Below are 15654 nucleotides of genomic sequence, written 5' to 3' on the forward strand. Positions count from 1 at the left end.
AGGCAGTGCAGGTTCGAGTCCCCCCCCCCCCCCCCCCCCTTCTCTCTACCCGTTTCCTGTCTATCTACTTTCTCAATTAAGATCACTAGTGCCACAAAAACCTTTAAAAGAAAAAGTTTACAAAAAGATGTCCAGTGATGTAGACGGACAAAAAAACAAAAGCAAATTGTGGAACAGTGCTAAAGGCGATGGATCATCGGGTACAGTCTTGAAAAAGAAGCTATGAGCTCTTTTACATTGGAGGTTTTCACATAATAGCCTCCGCAGCTCAGCATCCGATTTCTGGCGGGGAACGTGACTGAACTCACGCTGCTGTTGTTTTCTTCCTCAGGTTCCAGGTGAACAAGAAGCCCAAGGTGTGGAGAGACTCGTTTCTGGTGGAGAGAGGGTAAATACATCCCATGATCGAACCCGAACCCGCCAGCTAAAATCAGCTGCTGTTTTAGGAAAACAACCTTTTATTCATAAGAAGTTAAAACTCTGTCACATATGGTGCTGGTTATTGATTCACTGTCAGCAAAGTCTGTGACATCATCAGTGAAAGATTGGTGCTTTTCTTTTAAATTCAGCATATGTTACCATGGCGATGTAACCAGGTTAAGGGACTTGCTGAGTCATTAATCTCACTTACACCAGTGTTCAGCGATGGCAGGTTGCACAACTACACACCTGGGTTTTATTCCCACTTACAACAACTACTTGTCTGATTAATCCATCTCACCGGCCCCCTCTCCATGGCAGTGGCGCCATGAGCCTTATGAGTATTGTAGATGTTAAATGGACTGCACTTACACAGTCTCAGTCACCATTCAGCATGTTTTTTGTTTTTCCTACGAGCCACAATCACCCAACCTCACTCGCATCCACACTATCGTAGTCCACGGAGGTCTGTGCAGACTTCCTTCTTCAAACTAATGAATTAGGGCTGGGCGATATGGACCAAAAGTCATATCTCGATATTTTCTAGCTAAATGGCGATACTCGATATATATCTCGATATTTTTTTCTGTGCCTTAATTGGGGTTTCCCCCAAAGCATTATAGCATAGCATCTCTGTTAGCTTCATTTTTTTCTGAGGCAAACCCTTAAAAAAACAGTCAGTTTTAATACAAAGCCTCGTGCCAAATGTCACACAGTTACCTTTATTAACAGAGGTCTGCACAATATCAAAATGTATAAAACAAATGAAATAAAAATAAACTGCCTGCATATATAGAATAAAAATGCTTCTTGAATAAAATAAAACAAATATCCCTTTCCTGCATAACAATTAAATTAAAATACACTGTGCAATTAATACAATGTAGACAGTAACAGGCAGACTTTTCCACTGAGGTTGGCAGTTGTGCAAATAACAAAACATTTGTGCAAATCTCAAATAAAACATTCAAGTCAATTTGTCACAAAATAAGCTATATCAAAATCATAAAAAAAAAATGTAAAAAAAAAAACAAAAAAAATATATATATTTTTTTAAATCGATATAAACGATATTGTCTCGTACCATATCGTGTTTGAAAATATATCGATACATATTAAAATCTCGATATATATCGCCCAGCCCTATAATGAATGCATGGGCGCAATTTCCACTGGGGACAGGGGGGACATGTCCCCCCCACTTTTCAAAATCGTGTTTTTGTCCCCCCCACTTCTTATAGTTTAAAAACTAACGGTAGGCTCAGCCTGTAATTGCGAATCATCAAGACACTCTCTGTGTGACGGCATCCCGCTCCCGCTCCCTCCTCCCCTCCCCGCTCCCCTCAGAGCTGCTCAAGGCTGATTTATGGTTCTGCGTTACACCAACGCAGAGCATACGACGTAGGTTACGCGGTACGCGCACCGCACAGTACGCGTCGCCGCGTAACCCACGCCGTAACCCTACGGCGTAAGTTCTGCGTCGATTTAACGCAGGACCATAAATCAGCCTTCACAGACAGACAGCCAGGACGCGGCAGCAGCAGAAATGAAGAGGAGCCGGCAGCTCAGTTTAAAATACATTTTTGCAGCGGGACAAAAAAGCAGCAGCACTGCTGTGTTGCAGGTAGGCTGTGCAGAGATGAGTAGCCAAATATTACTCAACTTAATATGTTGTAAATGGTTAGGTGATTTTGTTTTTTTTATAAGGAAAGGAAGGAATGAACATGATCTATTTTCATATTTCATAGGAGAAATATGTGGAGACAGGCGCAAGTGAAGAAGTGCAGGCAGGAACCCAACCAAGTTAGCCCAAAAGTGATTGTAGAACAGCATCTCAGCAACAAAACCTTAAGATCAAGAGAAATGGTGCTGTGAATTTCCTTGGCTCCATCATAAACAAGGAGTCAATGGAATCCTATGTTTTTTCTGTGGCCAAGCTTTTGAAAATGAATATTCAAGCCTGGCCAAGAACTATCCAGAGGCCTGTATATAAGCCTGTAATGCCTGTATACTGTCTTAAGGTAAGAGCTGATTTGTTATGTGGCATGTTAATGTTGTGTTGTGTCAAAAATAAAGGATGCCCAAAGAGAAAGAGGTCACAAGATTAAAGACTATTTTTTATCATTGTATAGCACTAAACAAAAATAATAATAAATACATATATCAGGAAAAAAAAGTTAAAAAGTGTCTAAAAAAGTAAATCCATATTAAAATTGTTTGATTGTTTGCATTCACACACACATAGTCTTACAAAGCCACACTGCACATCCACGCTACAGTTACATGCACAAATTTACCATTCCTACTTGTGTCCCCCCCACCTCTGAAACTAAAGTTTCGCCCTTGAATGAATGTAACGTGGGGCTCAGCCTCTTGTCCAAGGATTACAAGACCAGGAAATTGAGAGGCAGACTGCTCCTCTTTGTTTCTCATTTCTTCCTCATCTTTACGATGTTACAGCTCCGTTTTGGTGTGTTCGCAGGAAGCTGCTCCACCAGCGGGTGGAGGGGAAGGAAGTGTCGCAGGAGGAGAACTTCCTGCCCAAACACCAGCGAGTGAGAGACCTGTGCCAGAGAGCCGAGTACCAGACGGCCTGCCAGCAGACCGGACAGGTACGGGAGGCAGGAGGGGCGCTAATTCACTGAACTCCCACTTCCATGACAGGTCCAATTCATTTACAAGCAGCGTCATTAAATTTCACCTTCTCTCGGCTTCTTCTCCCTCGCTCCTTTTTTCACTTCCGACGCTGTTAATCTACTTCCAATCTAATTACTCGGACTGGAAGTATATTAACTTCACATTAGAAGGCGGAAGTCTTTTGCTCTTTGAAAAATGATTGAATGTGTTTAAGCATTGTGGTTCCGATCAAGATGGATCCCTCCCGGTTCTTCCCCACGAACCCCAGACCAGCAGCTCCGTCAGATGGAGCAGGACTTGTCTCCGGTCTGGTCCTCCTCGGGACTCTGGGGAACCAGACGTGTCTTCTCTCTATGAAACTGAATCTCTCATTTGCAGCTCGAACAATAAACTGGAGCTGCAGCTGGAGCGGGTTCTTCCGCAGCGTCATTCATCCCTGTGTGTGTGTTTAGAAGTGGCAGTGCGTGGAGGACGCCACGGGGAAGCTCCGGCTCTTCAAGTGCAAGAGCGATGGGGGAGGAGCCCCCACCTTCCAGAGGGGCGCGGCCGGCCGGCAGCGGCCGCTCAGCGTCAAGTCCCAGATGTACCTTCCCAACTCGGAGGACTGTGACTGCGACTTCCGAGACCTCCGACCTCTGAACACGCGTCCCTTCGCCATGAGACCGTTCAACAAGAAGCCCTTCTTCTCCAAGAAGAGTGAGTGTTACCGTTTTCTCCTGCAAGGGTCGCCGGCGGGCCGCAGACCGGAGCAGACGACCTCACGGTTCTGTGTTTTTTTTTAAAGCTACTTTAAAAAACACAGTGATGATTTCAAGCGCGTGTGTTCATCACTGAGAGGTGTTTACATCCATGCGTTCAGCAAAGGTTTAACAAAACAGAAGAAGGGCCTGTTAAACAGTATTGAGGATGACCTTGCAGCCTGCAGGGGTCCTGGGAGCCCTGGTACCGTCTCTGACACCAATATTGTGGTGTTGTGGTCATCCACACGTGCACGGTCTTTAGGTTAAAGCTGAGTTGGGAGAGCAGGACTTGAGGGGTGAAACGCTTGCAGCATCGGTCGTGTGGTCTAAAATGAACATACAAGATTCCTGCTGCTGACATAACTTGAGATTTGTGGTCAACATTGAACTCCATCATCGCGCACTTAAATTTGAATTCATTTTCTTTTTTTTCCAAGACCTGTCCATTAATTGTCCCTGATGCACAACCAGGGCGACAATCTCTGCCAAGAGGTGAATGATCCAGGTGCCATAAAGTAAAAACCCTGCCATGTTTCTGGATCAGCCTGTACATTTAGAACAGGGCTTTTCACTAACGACCATCTACCTGCAGAGGAGCCGGTTTAGTGATTTGTTGGAACAACTGCTGGACTGGATTTTTACTTTATGGCACCTGGATTATACACCTCTGCCTCTGCCTCACCTGATTTTGGTGTTTCGGATGAAAACAGACCCGTTTTTCAGCATTCATCTCCTCCAACATGCAGCCGTTTAGTGGCGTAACACTGGCCCCTAGTGTGTGAAGACAGAACTGCGCCACTGGTTTTTGAAAGCAGAAGTATGAGTCTGGTGGAAGTTGGAACAGTGTGGCGATAAACTCATCCTCACCCTGTGTTTTGTTTGTGTGTTAGAACTCAAAGCCCTGAAGAGTTACTCGAGGAACCGGTTCAGCCGCTCCCTGTCCATGACCAACGGTTACCCGGGTAACCACAGCCTGCCGGGCAGGGAGGGATGGGGTCAGCCAATCAGAGAGGAACCTGAGGACGAGTTCAGCGGGATGGGAGGAGTCACCAACGCCCTGGTCCCATCCAACTCCATCAAAGTGACACACAGGTGGGTGATGCTGGTTTCCTCTCCACGAGGTTCTTCTCAAGACACCAGTACCACGGTTTAAACACGTGAAGCGTCGCTGGGTCCAGCCCGTGGAAATCAGCTCTCGTTTCTTCATGTTCTGCTTCGCCTCCTCATTCTGCATCGCGCTCTGCTGATGTTAGATGACCGTCCATGACTTTTGCCTGATGTTTTATTGGACCTCCCCTGAAGTTATGCGGCGCCCCCAGGGGAGGCGTGGCTCCCTCTGAGTTACCCTGAGCTGCCTGTACTAGAGAACATCATTAGTCAGACATCAACGTAGTTTACATTCACCACAGTCACATTCTCGTTTTTACAAACATTTAAGCTCTGAGACTTTTAGGACAAAACCATTTAAGAGGTGACTCCCCAACGCCTTCCTTTCGGACTCCTTCGTGTGGACCAGCACACATCAGTGTTTATGTTACTATCGTGTGGAACACTTCAGTCCACTTATGGATGTGGTCAGAGTAGGGTTGCAAAATTCCGGGAATTTTCAAAGTTGGAAACTTTCCATGGGAATTAACGGGAATTAACGGGAATAAATAAGAAATTTACAGAATTGAAGGTTGGCCCTTAACAGGGAACTTAAATATAGTTGGGGGAAATATATTGTAGCATAGTCTTGGCTAAAACAACCAGATTTAATGCAAGTACACTCCTCAATCACATGCACACAGCACATTGCTTACTGCAGGGCTATTGAGGCCACACCCCCTACATGCACTGTTTATTCCTCCATCACATGCACAGGTGATTTCTTGAAGCCTGGAGGCCACACATTTGAGCTCAAAGCACAAGACTATTGAAGCCACACATTTGAGCCCACGGACTATATAAAGTCAAGTAAGTTTTGATAATATTATGGGGTAAATATATTTGATATATAATGGTATTAATGTTTAACTTGCAAATATTAAATAAAAATGTATTAACACAGTAGCTAGCTAGCTGGTAAGTTAGGTGCTAATGTTTGGATATGATACAGTTTGTTTAAATTACCCCCAATTTCCAGTTAATTCCCATAAATTCCCATAATTCCCATGGAAAGTTTCCAATTTGGAATATTTCCAAAATTCCCCAGCTTAACTTCCCATGGAAAGTTTCCGGAAAGTTTCCGGAAATTTACCGGAAATTTTCCACCCCTTTGCAACCCTAGGTCAGAGCATTCAGGTCTGAACACTTTCCAGTCATGCGCCCCACCTGTTGAGACCTGTTCATATTATGAAGAGAAAACCTTTTTGAATTGGGGTTTTTTTGGATTTGGACCCAGAAACCTGCCAGAAGTGAATAATAACTTGACATTTCTGCCTCCCAGAAAAACAAAGATAAGACCTGAGCATGTTCAGCTTGGGTGGCGGGAGGTCCGCAATGCCCACCTGAGCTTATTTGCATCGTTTCAGACAGGTGTCCTGAGGCTCCGTAGGTCTCGCGTAGGTATCTGGATTAGAGCTGGGTATCATCACTGACCTCCCGATACGATATGATTCCGATACACTAGGTCCCAAGACGATACGATTTCCGATACGATACGATTCGATATCGATATTCTGGTTACAATAAGGGAATAACATGATGCTTCCACGCGCCACGTCCGGCCAGAGAAACCCCACCCTACCTGGTGAAAAGAAGCAGCCTGTTTGGTCCTCAAGTAAGGAGGAGACTTGAGCTCAGTGCAGGGCCTCCCGGGGTTGGTAGATGGAGCAATGCCCAGGACTGACTTAGGTAGGAGCACTGGGTGATAAAATGGGGGAAAAAATCGGGATTAAAAAAAAAAAAAAAAAAAAATGTTTTTTTTTTTTTTTTTAATCGATACTTGGATTTATGTATCGATAATCGTTCCTACACATGCATATCGATAAAATATCGATAAATCGATATTTTTAACCCACCCCTAATCTGGATGGCGTTTGCATCAGCTCATCTTCTCGTCCTCTCGTCCATCCTCCACCTGTACGACTACCATGTCTCCTCTCCTCAGGCCACCGAGTACAGCGAAGAACAGGAACATCAGCACAGATGGGATGAGTCACTGACGGCCCAGATGGCTGCCGGGTCCTTCACAGCCCGTTGTTGAAGAACCGTGTTATTTAATAATCATTTACCAACAGGTTTTGAGGACAAACGTGTGAACTGAGCTTTTCCACGAGAAGACGAATGTGAGCGTCTGCTCTCAGCTGAATCTGTTCCCCCTCGTTTCCCTGCAGATGCTCCATCCTGTCCAACGCCACCGTGAAGTGTGACACGGGGGTGTATCAGTCTCTGCAGGCCTGGAAGGACCACAAGCTGCACATCGACCACGAGGTGAGGCCTGCTTGCTGTTCTGGGACAATCAGAACCACGGTCAAGAGCTGGGTCTCAGAGCTGTCGGTCATCATCTCTGGCCAACAACGGTCACCAGAAAACACAGAAACATTGTTCAGTTTTATGCTAATAAATCCAACACAAAAACATGTTTACGACCCAAGAACCAAACCAGTCAGATGTTCATTGTCAGAGCTGCAGCTGCCAACATCAGGATCGTATCGGAGCGGGGGGTTTGTCGGCCCCCGCTCTGTTTCAGGGCTGCTTGTGAGGAAGTTTACTCACTAGACAGATGGTGAGGAGGTGATGAAACCTTCACTGAATATGAGAAGGCCTCTGGGTTAGAAATCAAATAGAACTACTTACCCTGCCTTTAAATTAGGCCCCTTTTACCCTTTTTTTTTTTAAAGATTTTTTTGGGCTCTATTGGCCCTTTATTCAAGTTGCAGACAGGAAGGGGGTAGAGAGAGAGAATGGGGATGACATGCAGCAAATAAACAGATTGAAATGCCTGAATGACACGATACACCGCTACGAAAAAATGGCGGAAGCTCCGGCCGGCGGAGTTGTTGTTGTTGTTCCGGCCAGAGTTAGTTGTGGGCGTGGTTTCACGCATCGGAGGCCAACCGATGTAAATTGCATTTTGGTCATTTTGGCCACATCACACTGGATGGCTCATCCGGGCGGCTGTACAGACACTGCAGAATTTGGCTGCTTTCCTCCTTCTCTGAGTTGGCAGACCATTTTATATATGTTAAAGCAAGAAAAAACGTGTTTTTCATAATAGGTCCCCTTTAAATTAGAAAAGCAAACAACATTTCAGCTACTGGAAAAGCTGGGGATGCTGGGACCTTCCAGCCTGCACGCCGCATCTTCCTTGTTTTATTGCACACGTTAAAAAGTAAAAACACACAACTTTTAACTGGGATGGAGGAGAGCTGGCCCATTGACCCGGGGGGGCGGGGGGTTGGGCCCTATTCTGCCAGGTGTGTGTGTGTCTGATGTCACGGGGTCCTTAGGGGGCTTGTGCGGGGCCTGAGCAAGCCTCCAGGGGTGGATTAGGTGCTCGGTGCAGTTCCACTGGAACTGATGTCTGAACATGAACTTGCTTGTACGTGTGCATGTACAAGAGCGAGTCCGAAGCTGCAGAAATAAGGCGGCGCGCTACTGCATCCACGCTGGTCTCTGACGGTTTCTTTACAACTGAGCTTCTTCTCTCTCTTCCAGATCGAGACTCTTCAGACGAAGATCAAGAACCTGAGAGAGGTCAGAGGTCACCTAAAGAAGGCCCGCCCCCTGGAGTGTGACTGCAATAAATACCTGTAAGTAACGGCAGAACACCTGCAGGTTTCTGAGAGCAGATCCATGTGTGGTCCTACAGGTGATGTGTTTGTGTTCAGGTATAAATCCAAGCTGAAGAATAAACTCAGGTACAGAGAAGATGGAACTCTGCATCCCTTCAGGTCAGAGACTGTGGTTCTTGTTTAATCCAGATGTTACCAACAAGGAGTTCAGGGCTTGAGAAAATATATCTGGACCTTTAAATTAAAATGGAAAATTCAAGAAAACTGAAACAAGTACACCCTTTGATGATCTATCTTGCAGACACCCCTTCAGCAGCTACGTATATCTTGAAGTAGTTTCCTGTTGGACTTCATCAGTGTCTCACGTGGTTGTGGAGAAACTTTTGGATTAGTTTCTGTCCAGTAAATGCTAGAATCCATTTGTCTCGTTATCAGACCTGTATCATGTTTCAGTACCTAAAACCTTAAAAGTGACAAAGGGTGGACTTTTTTTCACATTTTCACATTTGTTTGGATCCGAGCAGGAAGGGCATGGCTCGGGACAAGAAAGCTTGGCTTCAGAAGGAGCAGAAGAGGAGGAAGAAGATGAGGAAGATGATCAAGAGGATCAGAAACAACGACACGTGTTCGATGCCCGGACTCACCTGCTTCACACATGACAACCAACACTGGCACACTGCGCCCTACTGGACATGTACGACACACACACACACACACACACACACACACACACACACACACTCCCACTCGTGCTTCTGTGTTTGTGAGGACCTCTGCTCACACGAGTACAGGAGGAGGCGGTAGAAATTAAGGCGTACCTGCACTTCTCCAGATAAACGATAAACCGCATCTGTTTAGAGGAAAAATACCACCCATGTTGCACTGTGTAAAATGCAAATAAAAATAATGCTTTACAAATATTATAAGTTAATTTCAATGTAGATGGACGATAAATCAGATGTTTAAAGTGAGGACATGTGCCATGTTATGATTAAAATGCAGTGATTTCTTTTACTGCATTTGTCTGTTTTTAATGCCACAAAATAACAATCAGTATTTATTTTTGGCCTTTTACCATGCACACAGAGATTTCTTCCAGATTATCAGAACTTCTGACCATCTTTAGCTCTCTTCCTCTCTCAGATGCTCTTTTGGTACCCCATCATGTGACTGACCTGTTGATAGCTAACCTAATTAGCTGTGCACGTGCCTCCAGCTGTTTCATTTTAACACCACTTACTTTTCCAGCATTTTGTTGTCCATGTCCCAACATTTTAGAGACGTGGTGGGACCATGAAATTCAAAATGAGCTAATACTTCTCATAAACTGGTAATATTTCTCACTTTCAACATTAGACATGCTCGCAATTGTGAATAAAATGTACGTTTATAAGGTTAGCCTCATTGCATTCAGGTTTCTTGACACATTCTTGACATGTTACATCATCCCAAGTTGGTTGAATTTGCAGTTTTTAACTGTAAAATCCACAGAGAATCTCACAGATTGTGCTTTAAATAAATGATATTTTGCTTATATTTGGGCTTTCTTGTGTGTTTCAGTGGGGCCGTTCTGCGCCTGCACCAGCGCCAACAACAACACTTACTGGTGTCTGAGGACCATCAACGAGACCCACAACTTCCTGTTCTGTGAGTTCGCTACTGGCTTCCTGGAGTACTTTGACCTCAACACAGACCCTTACCAGGTACACACACACGAACACACACACGAACACACGCACGAACACACGCACGAACACACGCACGAACACACGCACGAACACACGCACGAACACACGCAAGAACACACGCACGAACACACGCACGAACACACGCACGAACACACGCACGAACACACGCACGAACACACGCACGAACACACGCACGAACACACGCACGAAAACACGCACGAACACACGCACGAACACACGCACGAACACACGCACGAACACACGCACGAACACACGCACGAACACACGCACGAACACACGCACGAACACACGCACGAACACACGCACGAACACACGCACGCATGCGATTCCTCAAAGATGCACTCTGTAACCGGACCACTCCAGACCACATGGGGCAGCATAACACAGGAAGTTCATGTGACTAGCATCATAACTTTAGTATAAATGTTTGTTAGAAACCGAAGTGTCACATGGTTACAGATCTAGAGGACATGATGTCAGCTCAGCATCTTATGTCGTAGCTTAATTTACTAAGAAAACAACACCAGTGTTTTCCTTCATTTGAGTTCTTTTTTCCACTTCTTGTCTTCTATTGACTGTTTTTTGATGGCGAGACAGTACATTTGCTTTGAGATTCAGCCTAACGTAACCATCTTAAGGCTGCTTTCACACTACAGTGTGTAGTCCGTTCAGACTACAGGACTTGTCCTTTAATCAGGAGTCTTGGTTCTGAAAAGTCTGACTTGGTGACCCAGTGAGGTTTTATTCAACCCAACACAGGCAGGAATTGAAGCTTCGCTATGCACAAAACTCACACTTCTTGTTTGAAAATGAGGTGCAGGAGGAAACCGCAGTGAAGCTGTGCTATGATTTGTTCAGAACTCAAACAAAAGCAAAAAAGAAAATTAACGTGGGTAAACGAAGGGATGGAAAGTGTCAGCCACCTGAACAAGTTCCTTCATTGAACGTTTCCAGCGGTTCTAAATGACGGTAAATGACGTCAGCATATTTCTCATTGGCTGTTGCTCGGGTGGAGACTCGCCCTGACCACTTTAAAATCTCTGCTGTTGTTGGTCTGAATACACACAATCACACCTGCAGCACACCTTAAGGAAGACGTGCACCGGAGCAGTTTTGATCCTCGGACCTTTGTCTCTGCAGCTGATAAACGCCGTCAGCTCTCTAGATCGGACCGTTCTCAACCAGCTCCACGTCCAGCTGATGGAGCTGAGAGGCTGCCGGGGCCACAAGTACTGCAATCCTCGCACGCGCTCAGTGGACCTGGGTACGACACACACACAAGTGACACACCTGTCTTAACATGTCTTAAATGTGCAGGTGTCCCCTGTTGTGTCACCTGTTGTCCCTTCGACCATCTTTAACTCCTGTTAGGTTTGAAAAACATATCTTTTTATCCAGAACTCGTGGACTTGAATTAACCATCTAACCCTAACGATGTGTTCAAAGTTGCAGTCCCTCATCTTTCCAAAGAAATGCCACATCATCGTACATCGAGACCACTCGGTGACTTGTTTAAGGAGTTATTGGAGCGACTGTCATAGAGGTCCACGAATTCCACGTGATCAATACACCATGAATCTTTCACAGCACAAGGCAGATTGTGTCCTAGATCCGTACATTCAGGAAACAGCGATGTTTGATGTCTGCAGTTGCACATCCTAACCTGCACATGTTTCTATAGGACAAACTGCTGCAGCTGGTTTAAGGGTTCAAGTCCTCGCCCGTCCACGTTTGATGTAATTTCATAGATAACTGTAGCACGGTGTCCTGGAAATGGCAGCATGTATTAAGTGAAAGGCACTGGTCTTAGCACAGAGCCCTGTGAGACACCATGGCCAACTCTCATGTTGCTGCTGGTCAATATTGCAGATGTTTCATTTTGTTGTACAACACCAACTCACTGCCAAAGTTAATAAAGGCATTTTATGGATAAAATAAAGCAAGTTAAATGCAGTTCAGTTGAATACAGTACAATTCTATCCAATTCAGATTCTTATAATTGCAACTTCATAAACCAAACATAACAACAAGTAGGGGTGGGTATTGGGAAGGACCTCACGATACGATACGCATCACGATACTTGAGCCACGATACGATACACATTGCGATATCCCGATTATGCGATATCCCGATTATTATATTCTACATAGTTCACCGAAAAATTTAAAAATGCATTACACATCTTAAAATCCAAGTTGTATATATGTACATCAGATGATAGTGATGGATCTTAAAATCCGAGTTGCACGTTCATCAGATTATAGTGACAATTCATGGGTCAAAACAATGTTTTATTATAACTATACAAGCTAAAGTTACAACATATTTGTATATGTTTTTCATATTATTTACATCATATGAAATTAACATTAAATTTAGTATGAGGTTGCTTTAATTATGTGGCAAATGATAATAAACACAAGAAAGATGGAACTAAAACCAAGGACAGGCACAGTGATCAGTCAGTATAGATATAAATCCATAAATAAATAAACCTCTGTCCATTATTTTTCATTTTTTAAGGACAGGCAATTGTGTTATATAAAAAATAAATTATAAAATGAAATAAAACGTGAAATAAAACCTGAGCTTAGTGCAGGGCCCTCCCGGGGTTGGTAGAGAGTGGCAATGCCCAGGACTGTCACTTAGGTAGGAGCACTGGGTGATATAATGGGAAAAAGATCGGGGATAAAAATTAAAAAAAATATTGAATCGGCTGGAAAAGTATCACGATATATTGCCATATCGATATTTTTGCCCACCCCTAACAACAAGCCATCAAAAATGACATTTATTAGCCACCTCTTTCCAAACAACAACATAGAGGATGTCAGCCTCTCGAACCAAAACTGGGAGCTGGTTCCACAGGAGAGTACCCTGAATCCCTAAAGTTCTGCCATTTCACTTTTTTAGACGCGAGGAACCAGAGTACACCCACGGTCTGAGAACCAAACTTGCTGATAGTTTATAGTTGAGCAGCTTACTGGTTTCATGTGGGTTCGTGGACACTCACAACCGAGTATCACCAGGTATTTGTACCACCAGGTAGAAGTACATGGTGATACTACTACCACCAGCTACAGCTGAGTATCACCAGGTACTAGTACCACCACCAGGTACTATGTCTCAGCAGAGATCGCTTCCCAGTAAAAGCACCTGAAGGATGTTTTAGAATCACATTTCTCCTCTAATAAAGTTTATAATCATGCTTCAGGGGTTATGAAGTAGCGTTATATGAATCTAAGATGATGAAGAGTACTGCTCAGACGCCAATAATACTGATATTTTACACCGAAATACAAGAGTTGTAGGAGCAGGTGACTCATTTTACTGGTGAAAATCCTTCTTTGACGTTGTTAAGGTTTTCCTTCTTTAACAAACCGCTGAAACTCCACCCCCCCTGTGGTGACGGTGCTCTCAGCTGACCTCTGCCGACGGAGGTCATCCACCCACCAGCCTGTTTTCCTAGGAGTCGTTGCCTGTCGGTGAAACTGTCACACGTTGCCTTTGCTCATTAACCAATCAGATTGTCTCCTCAGCAGGAGGGCGGGCTCACAGCAGCTTTGATGACTACAGGTACACACATGAACACTCTCACACGCACACGTGATGTTTCCCTGCGCTGAATGTGGCATGACTTCCTGACGGAGCTGCTGGTGGCGGTGTAGAGGGTGTGTGTTCGTGTAACACCGCGTGTGTTTGTTGCATCAGGCTGTTTGAGAGGAAGAAGTGGCCGAGAGTCAGGAAACCGTCATCGTCTCGAACCCTGTGAGTCCGCTGCTCCTCGCCTGGCCTGCATGCTGCTGCCGCATCCACCCTCCCTCCGCCTGTTTGCTTGACTTCAACTCTTTTACTTCTAAATGCGTCCGCACTTGCCTGTGTTTTTTTATTTTTCCCCCCCACGCCCATGTCCAGCTGTTTTCCATCCAGACGTAGTGCAGGTAGCGTCTCGACTGTCCCCCGAACAGACGAGCTTAAAGTGCTCCAGTTAGGGCTGTTCGATTTTGCCCAAAAATAAAATCTCGATTTTTTTCTCTCAAAATCCGATTTTCGATTACGATTACGATTATTTTGTGAATTGACAAAAGGCAAAGAAATGATTTCAAATATGCTGTTTTTTTATTGAACATTTGCCCCATTGGGCTTTAAGTGCAAACTTTGCTCTTATTAAACCAAAAATGAATGAATAAAGTGCAAAACTCTGTAAAATAAGTTGAAAAAAAGTTTTAAAAAATATAATAAAATATAAAGTTTTATCTCTGAAAAAAAAAATCAGCAAATCAGCACTTGCAAACATACAGTAAAACAAGACATTTTCTAATTAAACTAAACTGGGTCTTTGCATGCTAAATAATAATGCAACCCATGAAGGAGGTAGAGGTGTGTAATGTCAGTCATTACATTTGCTGTTCACATTTGCAAGTTTTTTGCAAGGAACACGAGCCGGTCTACCGCCTCTGGCTTGAGGGATGCCCGGTGGCATGTTACAACGCCCCCTCCTACACTAAAGAGCCTCTCCGATGGGGCACTTGTCGCAGGTATTGAGAGGTATTTCCATCAATCATTAATATGGTATCAATCATTAATATGTGTGCAGACAAGGTTAAAAAAAAAATTTAAAAAAAAGAAAAAAAAAAGTGAAAAATCGATTTAACGATTTTCACGTTTTAACATCGTTCTAATTACATAATCGCGATTACGATTTAAAATCGATTAATCGAACAGCCCTAGCTCCAGTCAAACGTCCAGCTGTGAAAGGTCACATGATCTTCTCCTCTTTGACTTTCCAGGCCAGAAACGCGGTTTATGTTGTTGACAGATGCTGACAGATGTTTCACTCTACCGTCTGCCCAGGTTCCTCCCGATGAGCAGAGATCTTCAAAGTCCGCTGTGATTTGTTGCCGTGTTTATTTAAATATTGGATGAGGGTGAAAAAAGACCAGTCTGAGCAAACTCGTGTGGCGTTTTCTGAGCTGATATACGAAACCAGCGGCAGGAAATATGCCACCGACGACCCTAGGTGAGGGTTATGGTTCAGAATACGTCTGATCCGTTTAGTCTCACGCTGGACGTCACAGCATTTGTCCCGCACGTGACGCCGGCTTGTTCCTGGTCCTTCCACAGCGGCCGTTGGTCCAACAGTCCCATTAGTTTATTGTCTCAACTTCAGATCAGTCAGTTAAAGGAGCTTGAGGCCGGATTGTGGCAGGATTTATGAAAAAAATCCGTATACATTTTAAGTTTTCTAGTAATAATGTCAGTAATAATGTTCCAAGCCCAAACGAATGATTCCTCTAGTGTATCTCTCCGTTGCCTTGAACAGGCTGTGTGCTGCAAAATGTGCTGCAATTCGGCCCCGAATTTCCCGCGCTGTCCTGCGGATGTGACGTCACATGACGCTGCATGCAGGTTCTCCCCGTTCTCCCGTG

The 15654-nt window shown here is 44.5% G+C and overlaps 1 protein-coding gene across 10 annotated transcripts in view; it reads left to right on the plus strand.

Moving 5' to 3' along the window:
* Window positions 1–15654, plus strand: part of sulf2b (sulfatase 2b) — an 87961-nt gene that overhangs the window by 66179 nt on the left and 6128 nt on the right. For 5 of the 10 annotated variants that reach the window (XM_061735659.1, XM_061735658.1, XM_061735661.1 and 2 more), the window contains 10 exons: window positions 332–388; window positions 2903–3032; window positions 3510–3753; window positions 4688–4889; window positions 7115–7211; window positions 8439–8533; window positions 8612–8674; window positions 9040–9209; window positions 10076–10218; window positions 11365–11488. In XM_061735659.1, coding sequence (XP_061591643.1) covers window positions 332–388; window positions 2903–3032; window positions 3510–3753; window positions 4688–4889; window positions 7115–7211; window positions 8439–8533; window positions 8612–8674; window positions 9040–9209; window positions 10076–10218; window positions 11365–11488 — 1325 coding nt within the window. Of the gene's footprint in view, window positions 1–331; window positions 389–2902; window positions 3033–3509; window positions 3754–4687; window positions 4890–7114; window positions 7212–8438; window positions 8534–8611; window positions 8675–9039; window positions 9210–10075; window positions 10219–11364; window positions 11489–13764; window positions 13802–13936; window positions 13994–15654 lie in introns of all 10 variants that reach the window. The other 5 variants (XM_061735664.1, XM_061735666.1, XM_061735668.1 and 2 more) reach the window with 5 other exon arrangements.

The sequence above is a fragment of the Cololabis saira genome, chromosome 12 (genome assembly GCF_033807715.1).
Source record: "Cololabis saira isolate AMF1-May2022 chromosome 12, fColSai1.1, whole genome shotgun sequence".
Classification (NCBI taxonomy): domain Eukaryota; kingdom Metazoa; phylum Chordata; class Actinopteri; order Beloniformes; family Belonidae; genus Cololabis; species Cololabis saira.